Here is a 14761-nt window from a genome sequence, read left to right on the forward strand (position 1 = left end):
GAGGCCTAAAAGCAATGAGGATAAATTAAACAAGTTAGAAATATATTAGTAATCAATGGCACCCCATTGATAAAAAAAAATAAAAACCTAATATACATTTTATCCCCTCGGTTTCTTTTAAGTATATGAAGACTCCGGTACCATTACCCAAGGCTAAGATTTCTTGTTGAGAACGATGCTGATGCACATGGAAGAAGAGTCAAGCTGAATGTAGAGGGATATACTAGTTCATGATTGTAAAGTTATTCATTTCAATTCCACCAGCAATTTGGAGCAAAAAATTTGAAAATGTTGTATATCAAGACTAATATCTTTAATAAAATATAACATAAACCACTTGTACTAATATTAAGTGCTTTATATACCCTAACCACACCAAATAAAGGCTCAATAGACTTCACCCTCAACCTATAAGTAAAAGCCAAACCTTAAAAACAGAATTTTTGCGTACACGTGGAATTGGTGCTGGTACTGGTACAACATTCTTACAAAACAATTTGTCTCATGTAGTAAAGGACTGAACTGCGGAAGAGGTGGTGACCAGACTTGATAGTAGCCCAACAATTACAGCACTGTTATAGGTGCTGGGTTCTGCTTGCATGGAGTTGTTCCGGGAATCAATATATGTTTCATTTAGGAAGGGCCCGCCCACAAGTCCGCCAACTGCTACATTTGGATTTGGTTTTGTTGATTCAAGCCACTGGAAACCGCCAGTACAGCCAGTTGTCGCGTCAACTGGGATGGATGCTCCCCTATGGTGCACATACTCAGGGAATTTCTTTCCATACCCCACAAGAAAGCTCATCTTAATAGGATTGTCGCCCAAAACATAATCAGCCTGGAAAATTTTACAAAATCAGATTAGGAACAAATGAGACTATCCTAACTAGTTTCATTATAGCATTTTAAACGCTATTGCATTTGTGTGACCTACATACAATTATACCTGATCTCTGGCAAAGTCCCGGAGATCCGATGGCTTGAAAGAATGTCCACTACAGGTTAGCTCTGCAGTTTGTGATGTTAGCATGTAATCACTGTATAGAGCAGCCAAAAATGCTGAAGCAACGGGATGCTGCAGAGAGTTCCATTGACTGATCCATATAAGACCACCTATGATGAAAAAGACTTTGATAGTGAACAAAAATGATCCAAGAAGAAAACTGGATTATAGAAACTGTAAACTCCTCTAAACCCTACCCACAGTGCATATACAACCATTCCCAGGAAATGGTAGTACAATAAATTCGGGCTATAAAAATATGGTATACAAATCTTTATATGTAATTGATACTTTTAATTTTTTTTAATATGTCAACTGTTTGAATCTTTCTCCTACTTAAGCTTTGAACTACCCAAATTGAAGATAGTGCACTATCAAGGATTATTGACTGTGGATTAATGATGCATTGTACGCTATTAAGCTATATTTGGCAAAAAACCATTATTTTTGCAATCAATGCATGTATTCATATATAGGTTTAGGGGAGCAGGTAACACCATGCAATGCCATAAGTTAATTGACGCAAACATTAATAAATGTAACATAGGCCCACATATATCACATTCTAATTGATGGGCAGGAATTGAAGATTATAGCATCTTAAATATCACATACTCTTCAAAATTTGCACCAGAAAAATATAAATGAAAACTCTCACATCTGACACAATTTTGGCAGTCAAAGTAAGTAATCCAGTGTTACATCACGGAAATGTGTCACAAAATGAGTTGAAAAAATACGATTGGAACAATTAATAGCATTCATGAAGAATATTACCATCCGTTCTGTCGGTTGTGGCTGTTGGAGATTTTGGTAGAAGACCGCACATAACAGCCTCAGCTGTTTTCCTGTACATTTGAAGGCCAGAGTTATCTGAGGAGTCCTTGGCATGAAAGAAACTCAATCTGGATAACAAAACCTGCAGCAGTATTGCAATTAGAAGCAGAAATAAAAGTCACATGGTTTTCCACAGTTTCTCAAAATTACAGAAAGTAAAAAACGGCAGACTTTTTTGATACTCCAATCACTTTTTTTTTTCACTGATTCAATAAAGGCAATTCCATGTCCATCAAAGGCAAAAAATATACCTGGGCTCCTGCAAGTTTGTTATCCCAACTAAACCAGGTTGGACTTCCCCAATTAGCAAAATCTTTTCCATTCTGCCCAGTCACGTATTGGAGGTAGGATTTGTCCCCCGTTGCATGGTAGAGCCAGCTAGCTGCCCATAAAAGCTCGTCTCCATATCCTGTGGAATTGTAATAATTTTGGACTTGGGGAATGCTGTCACTGTAAGAACCTCTGTATTTGTCAGCAAACGTAAACAACTCTTTAGCATGCCTAAGAAGCGTGCTTGAATATGTTGAATCACTCTTCTTGAACACCAGGGACGCTGAAGCCATGGCTGCTGCAGTTTCAGCCGCAACATCCGACCCAGGAGAAGACGTGTTGACCTGAGTGACTGGCCTCTCCTCAGTCATGGATTCAGGCCTTTCCCAACATTTATGGTCTTTATCAGGATCACCTACCTGGCTCAAAATTGAAGTTAGGATATAAGACATAGTTCAATAGATAGATTTGCTATATCAATCGATTTACAGCCAATTCAGAGACATAAAGATTTTCCTGATGTAAACTTCAGCTGATGTTCATGTTCATGTTGGAATTAAATTATGCAAAAATCCTGTAAAGTTAATGGAAAACAAGAATGAAGGTGAATAAATCCAGACACAGACACATAAGCAGCAGATGGGAGCAAAAGAATATAGCAACCTGAACATAAAGCACGTTAGCAGAAGGATGAGCATTGATAAGGTAGTCAGTGATCCACTTGAGAGAATCTTGGGCTGGTTTCAACTGATCTATAACCTCCATCTGATCTCCATACTCAAGGATGGTCCATGACAATACCGTAGCAGTAAAAGCCATTGGAAATCCAAACTTCATGTGATCTCCAGCATCATACATGCCTTTCGAGAGATCCAAACGTGCTTCACTTCCGTCCTTCAGTGCTGAATCTCCTCTCCACGATATTTTGTTATTTACCAGCTTACCAGCTACAATTTCACCCCAATTATACCAAATATATTAATTAAAACCGTCTAACTTATATCCAATGCATAAAGATTGTCAAATTTATATTTTTATGTGGATACTAGCTAGTTCAATTACTTTATTATTATTATTATTATTATTATTATTATTTGCTAAGAAACAACAGAGCTACTTCAATTACTTAAATCACCAGACTGCAGTATATATTAAATGAAGCTAGAAAATAAAATTAAATAGAAGAAGGTTGTAAAATTACATTTTTGTACATCGAAGAACTGCATTGCGGTTTGAAGTGCCTCGGCATACTTCTTTTCAACGGCGCCGGGGGGACCGGGAACCGGAGCTGGCTTACTAGAGTGACTAGTTTTCTTCTTTATTGTGTAAACAATAGCGCCGACAACCAGAGCTAATAGGACTATTACCAAGAACCACCCGAAGCACCCCTTGGACTTTGATTTCTCTCCCATTTTCCCACAATGGCGTGAAGCTATCAGATCTAAAATGGTGACATCCAACAAAGCAGAGGCAGTAAAATGTGAGTGATAACGATGGCTACTGAACTAGCTTTACCCAGTCTAATTAAGGAGTAAGGCAGCTAGATCTGGCCAAATCACAAAAATTATAGATATCTTTTCATGTTTTTCTTTGGACACCGACAGTGTCATTCACGCGGGATAAAATGGGTTTTTTTCAACTGAATGCCACTGGGTAAGGTAAGAACGTGAATGTGATTTGAGGTAGAAGAAAGGAATATTGATCCTGCATGATTTGGACTGCCCACCGACACACCTTTGATCTTAAGCAAAGTGGTCCAGTTCCAGTTGCAGAGTCTGCATCTTGGACCCATTTTTCTTTTTTAACCCTGTCCCAAGCCCATCCCATTCCCATAGTTATAATCAAAGCCCGTCCCAATTCTTCATTAAAATTCAGATATAGTACCATTCTAGATTATTTATGATCAAGATGTTTCTTTACGTTTTATTTATTTATATGAATAAAAGTAGATAAACAGAAACTACTTACCATCCTCACTTGACCAAAATGATCTCTACGCTACACCTGCAATAATTTGGATGTCCTGGTGAATCAATTTCCAATTGAGAACTGGTGGTAAAGAAATGACAATTATTTTTAAACATTTTAAGTTGTTTATTACATGACTAAATGAACTTTGAGCTTGATAGGTTAAACAAAACACTAATTAATTTAAGGGAAAGATTTGTCTACAGATTGAGAGGAAGTGGCGAGACTTGAAAGGAGGCCAACAAGAAGAGCACTATTATATGTGGTTGGTTCCCCTTGTGAGGAGTTGTTACGAGCATCTACATATGTATCATTCAAAAAAGGTCCACCCACAAGTGCTCCAGTAGCTTCATTTGGATTGGGTTGAGTTGACTCCAGCCACTTGAACCCATCTTTGCAACCAGTCTTTGCATCAGCTGGAATTGATGCCCCTCTATGGTGCACATATTTTGGGAATTTGCTCCCATAACCAACAACATAGCTCATCGAATTGGGATTGTCACCTAAAACATAATCAGCCTGCAAAATGCAACATAACATTAATTCCTTTAATTAATATGTCTTGGCCATCGCAAGCATGGATACCTGTTGTTTGGCAAAGTCCCGAAGATCTTGCGGCTTGAAAGTTTTTCCTTCACATTTTAGCTCTTTATTATCTGATGTTTCCATGTAGTCACCATATAGAGTAGCCAAAAATGCAGAGGCAACAGAATGTTGTAGAGCATTCCATTCGCTGACCCATATAAGACCACCTGCAACATTTATTTAAGAAACTAGATCATCCGAGAATAATCCCTCTAGGTAGGAAAATAATTAATGAAAGAGAAGAGAAGAGAAGATTACTTTCTGTTCTACTATCTGTGGCTGTTGGAGAGTTTGGTAGAAGACCGCACATAACAGTCTCAGCTGTTTGCTTATACATCTGAAGTTGACCATCCGAGTCGTCCTCTTCACCAAAGAAGAGTACCCTGGATAATAAAACCTGTACCCACAAACTAATTAAGCAGAACAATGGTTATTAATAACCTGGTTTTACAAAGTTTAACTTTATTTGTTGATGCTACTATTAGGGAAGACAAGTCATCTCCAGATAAACCTATAGAACTTTCCTTAAATATGACTCAAAAACAACGGAAAGGAGAAACCATAGTAATCCCTTTACAGGCAACGCACACCGTTATATATATAAACTTTCAGGTTCAAAGAAGGAAGTTGCCACATAGACTAGGACCATCATATATTTTGTGTTTTTTACGATCTAATATACAGATTATCCTGTTTTCTCATGACTAAGATCTTCAATAACACGTTCTAATAAATTTTTAACTATTACGTAATGCTAACAGGGTAATGGCAGATATTGTTTAGTGTTTTGCATCCTCGATCACCATAGTCATCATAGATATGAAGGCCAAATATATATATATATATATATATACCTGGGTTCCTGCAAGCTTGTTATCCCAACTAAACCAGCTTGGATTTCCCCAATTAGCATAGTCAGTTGCGGTTTGGCCAGTGACATATTGGAGATAATTTTTTTCTTTAGTAGCACAATAGAGCCAGCTAGATGCCCACAGAAGCTCGTCTCCATATCCTGTTGAATTGTAATAAGTCTGGGCTTGGGGAACGCTGGTACTGTAAGTACCTTTGTATTTGTCAGCAAAAGCAAACAATTCTTTAGCATACTTAAGAAGCTTGGCTGAATATATGGAGTCACTCTTTTTAAACACCATAGATGCTGCAGCCAATGCTGCTGCAGTTTCAGCAGCAACATCTGATCCAGGAGAAGTTTTGTTGACCTGAGAGAGTGGTTTCTTGTCGGTTATGCTTTCAGGCCTTTGCCAACATTTATGGTCCTTATCAGCATTACCAACCTGCAGGATGTATAAAAGAAAATTAAATGAATAATAGTATACTTGCAATTAAAATGAGATGGGAACAGATAGTAGAAACCTGAACATAGAGCGTATTCTTAGAAGGATAAGAATTGACAAGGAAGTCAGTAATCCACTTGAGAGAGTCTTGAGCCTGCTTCAACAGATCCATCCCGTTGGCATTCATCCGAGATCCACGCTCAAGGATGGACCATGACAACACCGTTGCCGTAAACGCCATTGGAAAACCAAATTTTACTGCATCACCTGCATCATACATGCCTTGCGACAGATCAATGTTTGCATCATTTCCATCTTTAAGCCCCGAATCCCCTCTCCACTTTATCTTGTTATTTGCTAGCTTACCCGCTGTATCCAACAACGAATAAAAGTAATATGCGTGTTATATACTGACACCACATGCCAGTTAAGAACTCTTTAACAATCAAGTCAATGGTCATAAAGATGACAAAATTAACTCGACTCAGAATTTTTATACACAATATACGCTACAGTTCTAATTAATTCAACAAAGGAAAGATTAATTGAATACATTTTTGAACGTCGAAGAACTGCATTGCCACTTTGAGGGCATCACCGTACTTCTTCTCCGCAAAGCCAGTGGATTTTATATCTTTAAAAGCTTCAACTGCGAAATAAATTCCAACCGTAAGTCCAGCGGTTACTAACATTGCCGCAAAACAGATGCAGCACGACTTTTGAGAGGCCATTTTGCCAAGATTCGGTTTTGATTACTGAAAATCTAAAAATCACAATGTCAATGTCGACATTAGGGTTCTTGAGCAGAACCCAATTCAGTGTCTCAGGTGTTTTTGTTTGACGAGGAAAGCTTGATTTAGCCTATAAAATTAAATTAACGTAAGAAACTCTAATTTAGGAACGAGGTAGCTGGCCTTCCGCCAAAATATGGTGCTTCTTGAGCATTCACGCGGCAAAATAAGGCAAATTCTGTTATTTTTTGAGGGACGTAAATGGCACTTAACATTTACGTTTACTGTAGGGACGTAATTTGCGGCAGAGAGAATGAGTGTTGACTGCGTCAAAAGGCAGGATTTTGAAGTCTGGGATGAAGGAAAACTCGGAGTGATGTCATGTATGTTATGTCAGAAAGAGTAAAGGGCATATTTTCGCGAAATCCCAAATGGATATCCTGCCTAGGGGTGGGCAAAATTGTAGGGTAGTAGCAGAATCGACGGTTAAGAAATCAATATACATTATGATTCTTATCCGAAACCGATCATAATATAGTAGGTTTTGATTTCAAAAAATTAGAATTGATACTATGTAGTTTTGATTCTGTTTTCAAATCAAAAAAATCAGAACCGAGAATTGGAACTAAATTAATATAATATTAAAGAATGTAGGGTTTTTTTGATACTTTACATATGAGGTTTTTTTTTATATTTTCATATCATATAAATATATAGGAAAATTTTGATTTTTTTATCTTAGTATCCAAAGCCTTACTAATTTTCATTAAAAGATCAGTTTTTAAAAATATTTTTATTAATATTTAAGTTTCACTTATTACTTGATTAAGAAATTAATATACATTAAGATATTTACGTTAAATAATAATTTTTAAATATTTATTATCGGTGAAAACAAAGTAACAAACAATTAAATATTTATAATCAAGCATCAAGTAGATATAAACAAATATATTATTTAATGTTTTGCACTTAATTGTTAGGGGTGTAATTGTAATTTTATAAAGGTTTATTTGTCATTTTTTCGAAAGGGGGTAATTGATATTTTCTAGGGTACCCGACACCAGAACCTTGTAACACAGGTTCCAGTTCCAAGTTATTAGGAACGGGAATCGATAGTTTCGGTTCCGGTTCCAAATCAAAGGAACTGGCCGGTTCCGGTTCCTTTGATTTTGGGCAGGTACCCATACCCGCCCACCCTTATCCTTGGTTGCATTTGTTACAGATTCCCACCCTTAAAGTTAGGGGCGAATGTAGTACTAGTTGAGGGTGAGTCATGACCCACTCTCAAATTTTTTTTAAAAATATTAATATGTACAAGTTCTAGATTTTGGCCCACCCTAAAAAAAATTTCTAGATTCGCCTCGACTTAAAGTAACACTGTTAGCAATTTTTGGGTTACAGAGGGTGCAATTACCATAATGCCCTTAACAAATAAATTAATAAATTATTTTTAACCCCCACATTATTACAATTATAAAATTTACCATTTTATTTTCAAATTACTTCAATAACACCCTTGCTGACTGTGCACCCTCTCGATTTTTGCCCGATCTAGGCTATTTTCGACAACATTGAACCACCTCCATCACCTTCCCCATAGTCTGTCATCCAAAACCTCTCTGGTTCATGACTCATTGGCCCCTCCAATCGTTCGCATCGTTAGGTTTAGGGTTTCGCTGTTCTTCGCCAGATTCTAGCAGTAAAAATCCAATTGGACACCACCACTACAACCATCATCTCTAACTCTACTAGACCCCTATGTCCCCACTAATCATTTAGTCGTCGTTGGCCGACCGAGAGGTTCGTGTTCATCGCGTTTTTAGTGAAGTAGTGGATGACAAACGGTGAGCTATCGTGGCCGGGAAGGTTAGTGGTTTTGTAGGGGGGATGCGAGGAGACAAACAGCGGCAGTGGTTGGGGTTGTTGCCACTCAAAACTATCAAAAAGGGGCAAAAAATAGTCGCATGTCGCTGCTGTCGTGGCCGACGATCGGCGAGTGATGAGGGTTGTGAAGGGTAAGGTTTTGTAAAGGGGAGAATGAAGGTTCGAATGGTGGTGACAAGGGTGATTTTGGGTGGAAGAATCACCAAAAAAGGACGAAAAATGCTAGAGGCTACATCTGCTAACGTGCACGGGAGCACTGTTAGAGCGACGATCTGCTAGCATGCACCACCTCCTACAAAATGACCAATTTACTCATTTGCCGCTATATCAAACACTTTTATGTCACTTTAAGGGTAAGAATCCAGAATAAATGCAACCAGGGATATCAACTTGGGATTTCACCAAACCTCGAGTGGAAATACGTTGTTTAGTCAGTTAGAAAATTTAAAGGTTTGGTTTCACCCTTTTTACTTAAACTCTGGTGGATTGAATTAGGAAGACAAGATGTATTATAAATATAACTAGCTGAAAGGCCCACACGTTGGACAGGTTGCTTATGAAATTGTTTTTAATACACCATGTTTGTTTTAAAATTTAGATGTTTCGATTTGTTGATATTTGTTATGCAATTACATACATTGTATTGGTAGAAATTTATCTACTGAATTACCTAATAGTGTCATAAGATTGACTAAAATAATGGATTAGAAAATATTTCTTATAATATTTAATTAAATGTTCAATTAATAATTAAAAGTAATAAATAATAAAGAAATTAAGAATAGTAATTTCATATAAATATTACATTTCTATGTATAATCTTTTTTTTTAAATGGACAATAAAGAAATTAAGAATAGTAAATTCCTATAAATATTACATTTCAATGTATACCCATTTAATCCAAATAAATAATATTAAATTGTATTATTATTTGAACTGGACAATTAATGATGAACCAACAGTCAAGAAGTTTTGTTTGGAAATACGGTTTTTATTTATTTAGGGTTAATATTAAATTGTAAGTTTTGTGAACCGGGTAGTTAATGTTTCATAAATGGTCCGGTTGGGTTTATTTCAAATTGGCCACTGACTATCTTGCACTCCAGAAACAACATTGTTTTGAAGGCTTTTTCACTATGGAATCAAGATCCCAAGAAACAGGAAAAACAAAAATGTGTGTGATAATAAAATGAATGGTTTGACAGCAGGTCTACAGTTATCTATATTAATCGTATAATATATCAAATTAAATTCTTATCTATCTAGTTTTCAAAGATTCAAACCATTCATCAATTAGATTTTTATTAAGCAGGTTATGGTCAATTTACTATTGACTATTCAGTGAAATCGAGAAACAGTGGAAACTAAAATGCGTGTGATGATAAAATGGATGGTTCAACAATGGGTCTACAGTTATCCAAATTAAGCATAATCAAATTAAATCCCTATCTATCTAGTTTCCAAAGATTCAAACCTCTCATAAATTAGATTTTTATTGAGCAAGTTATGACCAATTTACTACTGACTGTTCAGTGGAAACCGAAATGTATATGGTGATAAAATGAATAGTTCAGCAGTGGGTCTACAATTATCAAAATTAAGCATATAATATGTCAAATTAAAGCTTGTCTGTCTTATTTCTAAAGATTTAAACCTATCATCAATTGGATTTTTATTAAGTAATTTATGGCCAATTTACTATTGACTGTTCAATGGAAACATAAATGATAAAATGAATGGTTTGACAGTAGATCAACAGTTATCCAAATTCAACGTATAATATATTAAATTAAACCCCTATCTGTCTAGTTTCTAAATATGCAAACTGCTCATCGATTAGATTTTTATTGAGCAAGTTATGACCAATTTATTACTGACTATTCAGTGGAAACCAAAAAACAGGAGAAACCAAAATGTGTGTGATGATAAAAATTAAACATTATTCAACATATTTTTTCAATAGGCAATAGTAATTTAAATGGTGAATTTTTTAAAGATAATAATAATGGTTTGACATATTACAATGGTTCCAAATAATACAAATTGATCGGCATATTACAATGGTTCGACAATTTTTTGAATAGGCAATACTAATTTAAATAGGCATATTATTTCAATTAAACATTGTTAAGCATATTTTTTGTATTGGCAATAGTAATTTAAATGGTGGATTTTTTAAAGATAATAACAATGATTCAATCTTTTTTTTTAAAGATAATAATAATGGTTCAGCATATTATAAATAGTTTACTAAAGCTACATGGTTCGGTATCAAACATCAAAGGATATTTGAGAAACAAATAAAATTGGTTATATTCAACAATAACCTCTTTTTATGATATATGTATGTAACATAAAAAAAAAATATTAACAAAGAGAGATAGAACATATACAATTAAAACTACATATCATATTTGTTTTCCTTTCTCATCACTAAAATTGAATTCGATCTTATGGCACAAATCCTTGCATGTTCATCCTGAAATGGCCATTTATTACTGATTGTTCAGTGGAACCCGATAAACAAGGGAAACCAAAATTTGTATAATGATAAAATGAATGGTTTGATAGTAAGTCTATAGCTATCCAAATTCCTCGTATAATATATTAAATTAAAGTCATGTCTATCTAGTTTCCAAATATTCAAATTGTCCATCAAATGGATTTTTATTGAGCAAGTTATAGTCAATTAACTATTAACTGTTCAGTGAAAATCGAAATGTGTGTGATGATAAAATGAATAGTTTGACAATGGGTCTACAATTATCCAAATTAAATGTATAATATATCAAATTAAAGCCATTTCTGTCTAGTTGTCAAAGATTCAAACCTCTCATCAAATGAATTTTTATTGAGCAAGTTATGGTCAATTTATTACTGACTATTTAATAGAAACCGAAATGTGTATGATGATAAAATGAATGGTTTAGCAGTGGGTCTACAGTTATCCAAATTAAGCATATAATATATAAAATTAACGCTTTGTTTGTCTAGTTTCCAAATATTCAAACGTCTTATAAATTGGATTTTTTTTGAGCAAGTTATAACCAATTTACTACTGATTATTTAGTAAAAATCGAAATGTGTGTAATGATAAAAGAAATGGTTTAGCAGCGAAAGAATGATAAAATGCGGCGAGCAAAAGATGGTTCGGCCATTGAACCTTAAAATTCAAACTACAACAATTGTGGGTAGACTAATTATTCGATATGGTTCGGCTACAATCAAATTTAAGGGAAAAAATATTTAGAATGAATTGACATATACAACTATCAAGTGCAATTATTGTGGTATCTCACAATAAAAAAATAAAAACAGTTATTGCCTTTAATGGGATATATATCTCAACTATGAACAGCAACTTCGTTTCTCCCACAAATCGAATATACCTACATCAAATTTTAGGGAAAAAATATTGACAACAGCATGAACATAAGATATCAAATATATACACATTTAATATGGAATACTTATACCACTTTTACTTGCTGGTAATAATATACCAAACCATAAAAAAATCTACAAATATATACGATTCCAATCCATTTGAAATATACAACTTATCAATCCCTTCACATTCTCATTAATATCTCTAACCTTTTATATTGATTCCACATAAACAGCATCCCATAACACATACAATGTATCAAAAATTAAACTTATCAAACCTTCATATTCACATGAATATCTCTAACCCTTCACATTAATATCAAACACATACAACGTATAAATCTCTTTACATTCACATAAATTTATCTCTATATAAATGAATGCATTTGTTTTAGTATTTTGGATAGTATTTCGAAAAAGTAAGAGTTAGGTGGTAATAATGAGATAGGATTTGAAAATTAACAAAAACACCCCTTAGGTTTGTTAATTTACTAAACACCCCTATAATAAAAACATGAAAATTACAAAAACACTTCCACCCACCCATTAAATACCGACAGTCAACCACCACCACTGAAGGGTGGTCGAAGTAGCCGTATTAGCGCACAATCGGCTAGATCTGGCCGGTCGTGCACCGAGATGGCCTTTTCCAACCAGATCTACGGTTAGATCTGGCTATTGACAGCTAGATCTGGCTGCGTTTGGTCGTCAACGACGGCCAAAGATATGGTCATCGTTGATAGTCAATGACGGCCATATCTTGGCCGTCGTTAAGGACTAACTATGGTCAAAGATCTGGCCATCAACGACTAGATCTTTGGCCGTAGATTTAGCCTTTTTCGGCCAGATTCACCATGGATATGGCCAAAAAAGACTATATCGACACACGATCGGTCAGATCTAGTCGGTAGTGCGTCATTATACCAGATTCCGACCACCTTCTGGGGGTGGTGGCCAAAATCTGACAAATGTGGGTGGGTGGGGGTGTTTTTATCAATTTTTAAACTTTTTTGAGGGGTGTTTAGTTAAATTAACAAACATAGAGGGTTTAAAAATAACTAAATAAAATATAATAGTATTTTCAAAATAAGGAAATAAAGGTGTATTTGGAAATGATAGGAATAGGATAAAGGCAAAATTATGGAAACAAACGCATTTAATGTGAATGTGAAACATCAATGATTAAAGTTATTAATATGTGTCATTAATAAGCCACATGTAACAAAAAATCCAACTCATCCAAATATCCCACATCGTCACCAATAACGTGCAGCAAAATGTAAAAATACCACGTCATTACCAATTACATGAGGCCACATGTCCAACATTATTCCACCATGTCAAAATAAAAGAACTCTAGAGCTTCAAAATGGCAATCAGATAGTTTCTGCCTCAGCTTTATATTAGAATCAACAATGCTACAGGCACTGACACTGTGCACCGAATTGTTACACCGAATTATGTGTCCCATGACTTAGATCAGCCACGTATCCCATGAACCAATATTTTGCGAGTGAATGGTCGTTCATCACCTATGGATGGTCGTTCATTGTTATTGGATGGGAGTCCATTATATGTGGTCGTCATTCCATAAGAAATGAACGATGGACTCCCGTCCATATTATATAGACGGGAGTCCATTTACTATGGACGAGAGTCTACATAAAATGGATGCTCGTTCATACTTAAAGAAGTTTCCCTCAACTTCTTTGACTTGGTATGCACCCCTTTGCCTTTTGCCTCTCAAGTAAACTGTATGCTTCATTAAACATTTCGGTTGAGCCATAACCCATGATCTTGGTGTTATAAGCATATACACATGGAACTTTCCTATTTTGGTCCATCTGCTCAAACAACTCCATAGCTTCCTCTAGTCTGTTAGCTTTGCAGAGAACCCCTATCATATTGGTATAAGTTACATCGTCAGGTGCTAGCCCATTTGCTTTCATCTCGTGAAAGATTTTCCAGCAATATCCACATTTCCTACCTTACCAAAACAATCTATACATACATTATAAAGAACAATGTCAACATGAAAAGAGTTGCTCTTCATCTCATCCAACAAGGAGAGAGTAGCATCAACACGACCCTCCTTGGCAAAAACACGGATAAGAGTTGTAAACAGATGAACATCAACCTCATAACCTAGCTCCTGCATTTGATGAAAGAGAGCAAGCATGAGATTAGATTCATGAACTGCAGAAAGAGCACCAATCAAAGTTGTGTAAGTTGAAAAAGCAGGCCTGAATTTGAACTTCCTCATGCTCTGAATAATATCAAAAGCTTCTCTCAGCTTCTTTGACTTAACATAACTTAAAATTAACTCCATACGCGTGTTATTAGTTGGGCCAAATCCAGCAAGACACATTTCTCCCAAATCTCTTCTAGAAAATCAAACTTCTTGGTATGGACGGGCGTTTCTAGTTTATGGAAGATCATCCCTAAAAAGTGGTATGTGGACGCCCGTCCATACTTTAAATAAAATACTATTTAATTTACAATATTGGGACACCCATTCATCATTTATAGACGGTCGTCCCTGAGTTTTGGATGGGCGTCCACTCTGTAAATTAAAAAAAAATACAATTGTATACAAAATTCAGGGGCGACCGTTCATCAGTTATGGACAGTCGTCCTTGAGTTTTGGATGGGCGTCCCATAACAGTGAACGACCGTCCATAGGTGATGAACGACCGTTCCTTCTCAAAATATTAGTTCATGGGATACGTGGCTGGTCTGAATCACGAGACATGTAATTCGGTGTAACAATTTGGTGCACAGTATCAGTGTCCGTAAC

At 35.6% G+C, this 14761-nt stretch overlaps 2 protein-coding genes across 2 annotated transcripts; both read right to left on the reverse strand.

Moving 5' to 3' along the window:
* Window positions 1-267: 267 nt before the first annotated feature.
* LOC116141844 (endoglucanase 10-like) lies at window positions 268-3816 on the reverse strand. The gene is made up of 6 exons (XM_031427313.1): window positions 3312-3816; window positions 2774-3057; window positions 2092-2529; window positions 1781-1922; window positions 947-1113; window positions 268-838 (listed from the first exon to the last, which is right to left on the reverse strand). The coding sequence occupies exons 1-6, from the start codon at window positions 3520-3522 to the stop codon at window positions 503-505; spliced, it is 1578 nt and encodes a 525-aa protein (XP_031283173.1). The 5' UTR covers window positions 3523-3816; the 3' UTR covers window positions 268-502.
* A 445-nt stretch (window positions 3817-4261) lies between these two features.
* On the reverse strand, window positions 4262-6686 carry LOC116141820 (endoglucanase 2-like). Its single transcript, XM_031427293.1, has 6 exons — window positions 6509-6686; window positions 6035-6324; window positions 5518-5955; window positions 4922-5060; window positions 4664-4830; window positions 4262-4597 (listed from the first exon to the last, which is right to left on the reverse strand). The coding sequence occupies exons 1-6, from the start codon at window positions 6684-6686 to the stop codon at window positions 4262-4264; spliced, it is 1548 nt and encodes a 515-aa protein (XP_031283153.1).
* Window positions 6687-14761: the final 8075 nt, after the last annotated feature.

The sequence above is a fragment of the Pistacia vera genome, unplaced genomic scaffold, assembly GCF_008641045.1.
Source record: "Pistacia vera cultivar Batoury unplaced genomic scaffold, PisVer_v2 Contig400, whole genome shotgun sequence".
Lineage (NCBI taxonomy): Eukaryota > Viridiplantae > Streptophyta > Magnoliopsida > Sapindales > Anacardiaceae > Pistacia > Pistacia vera.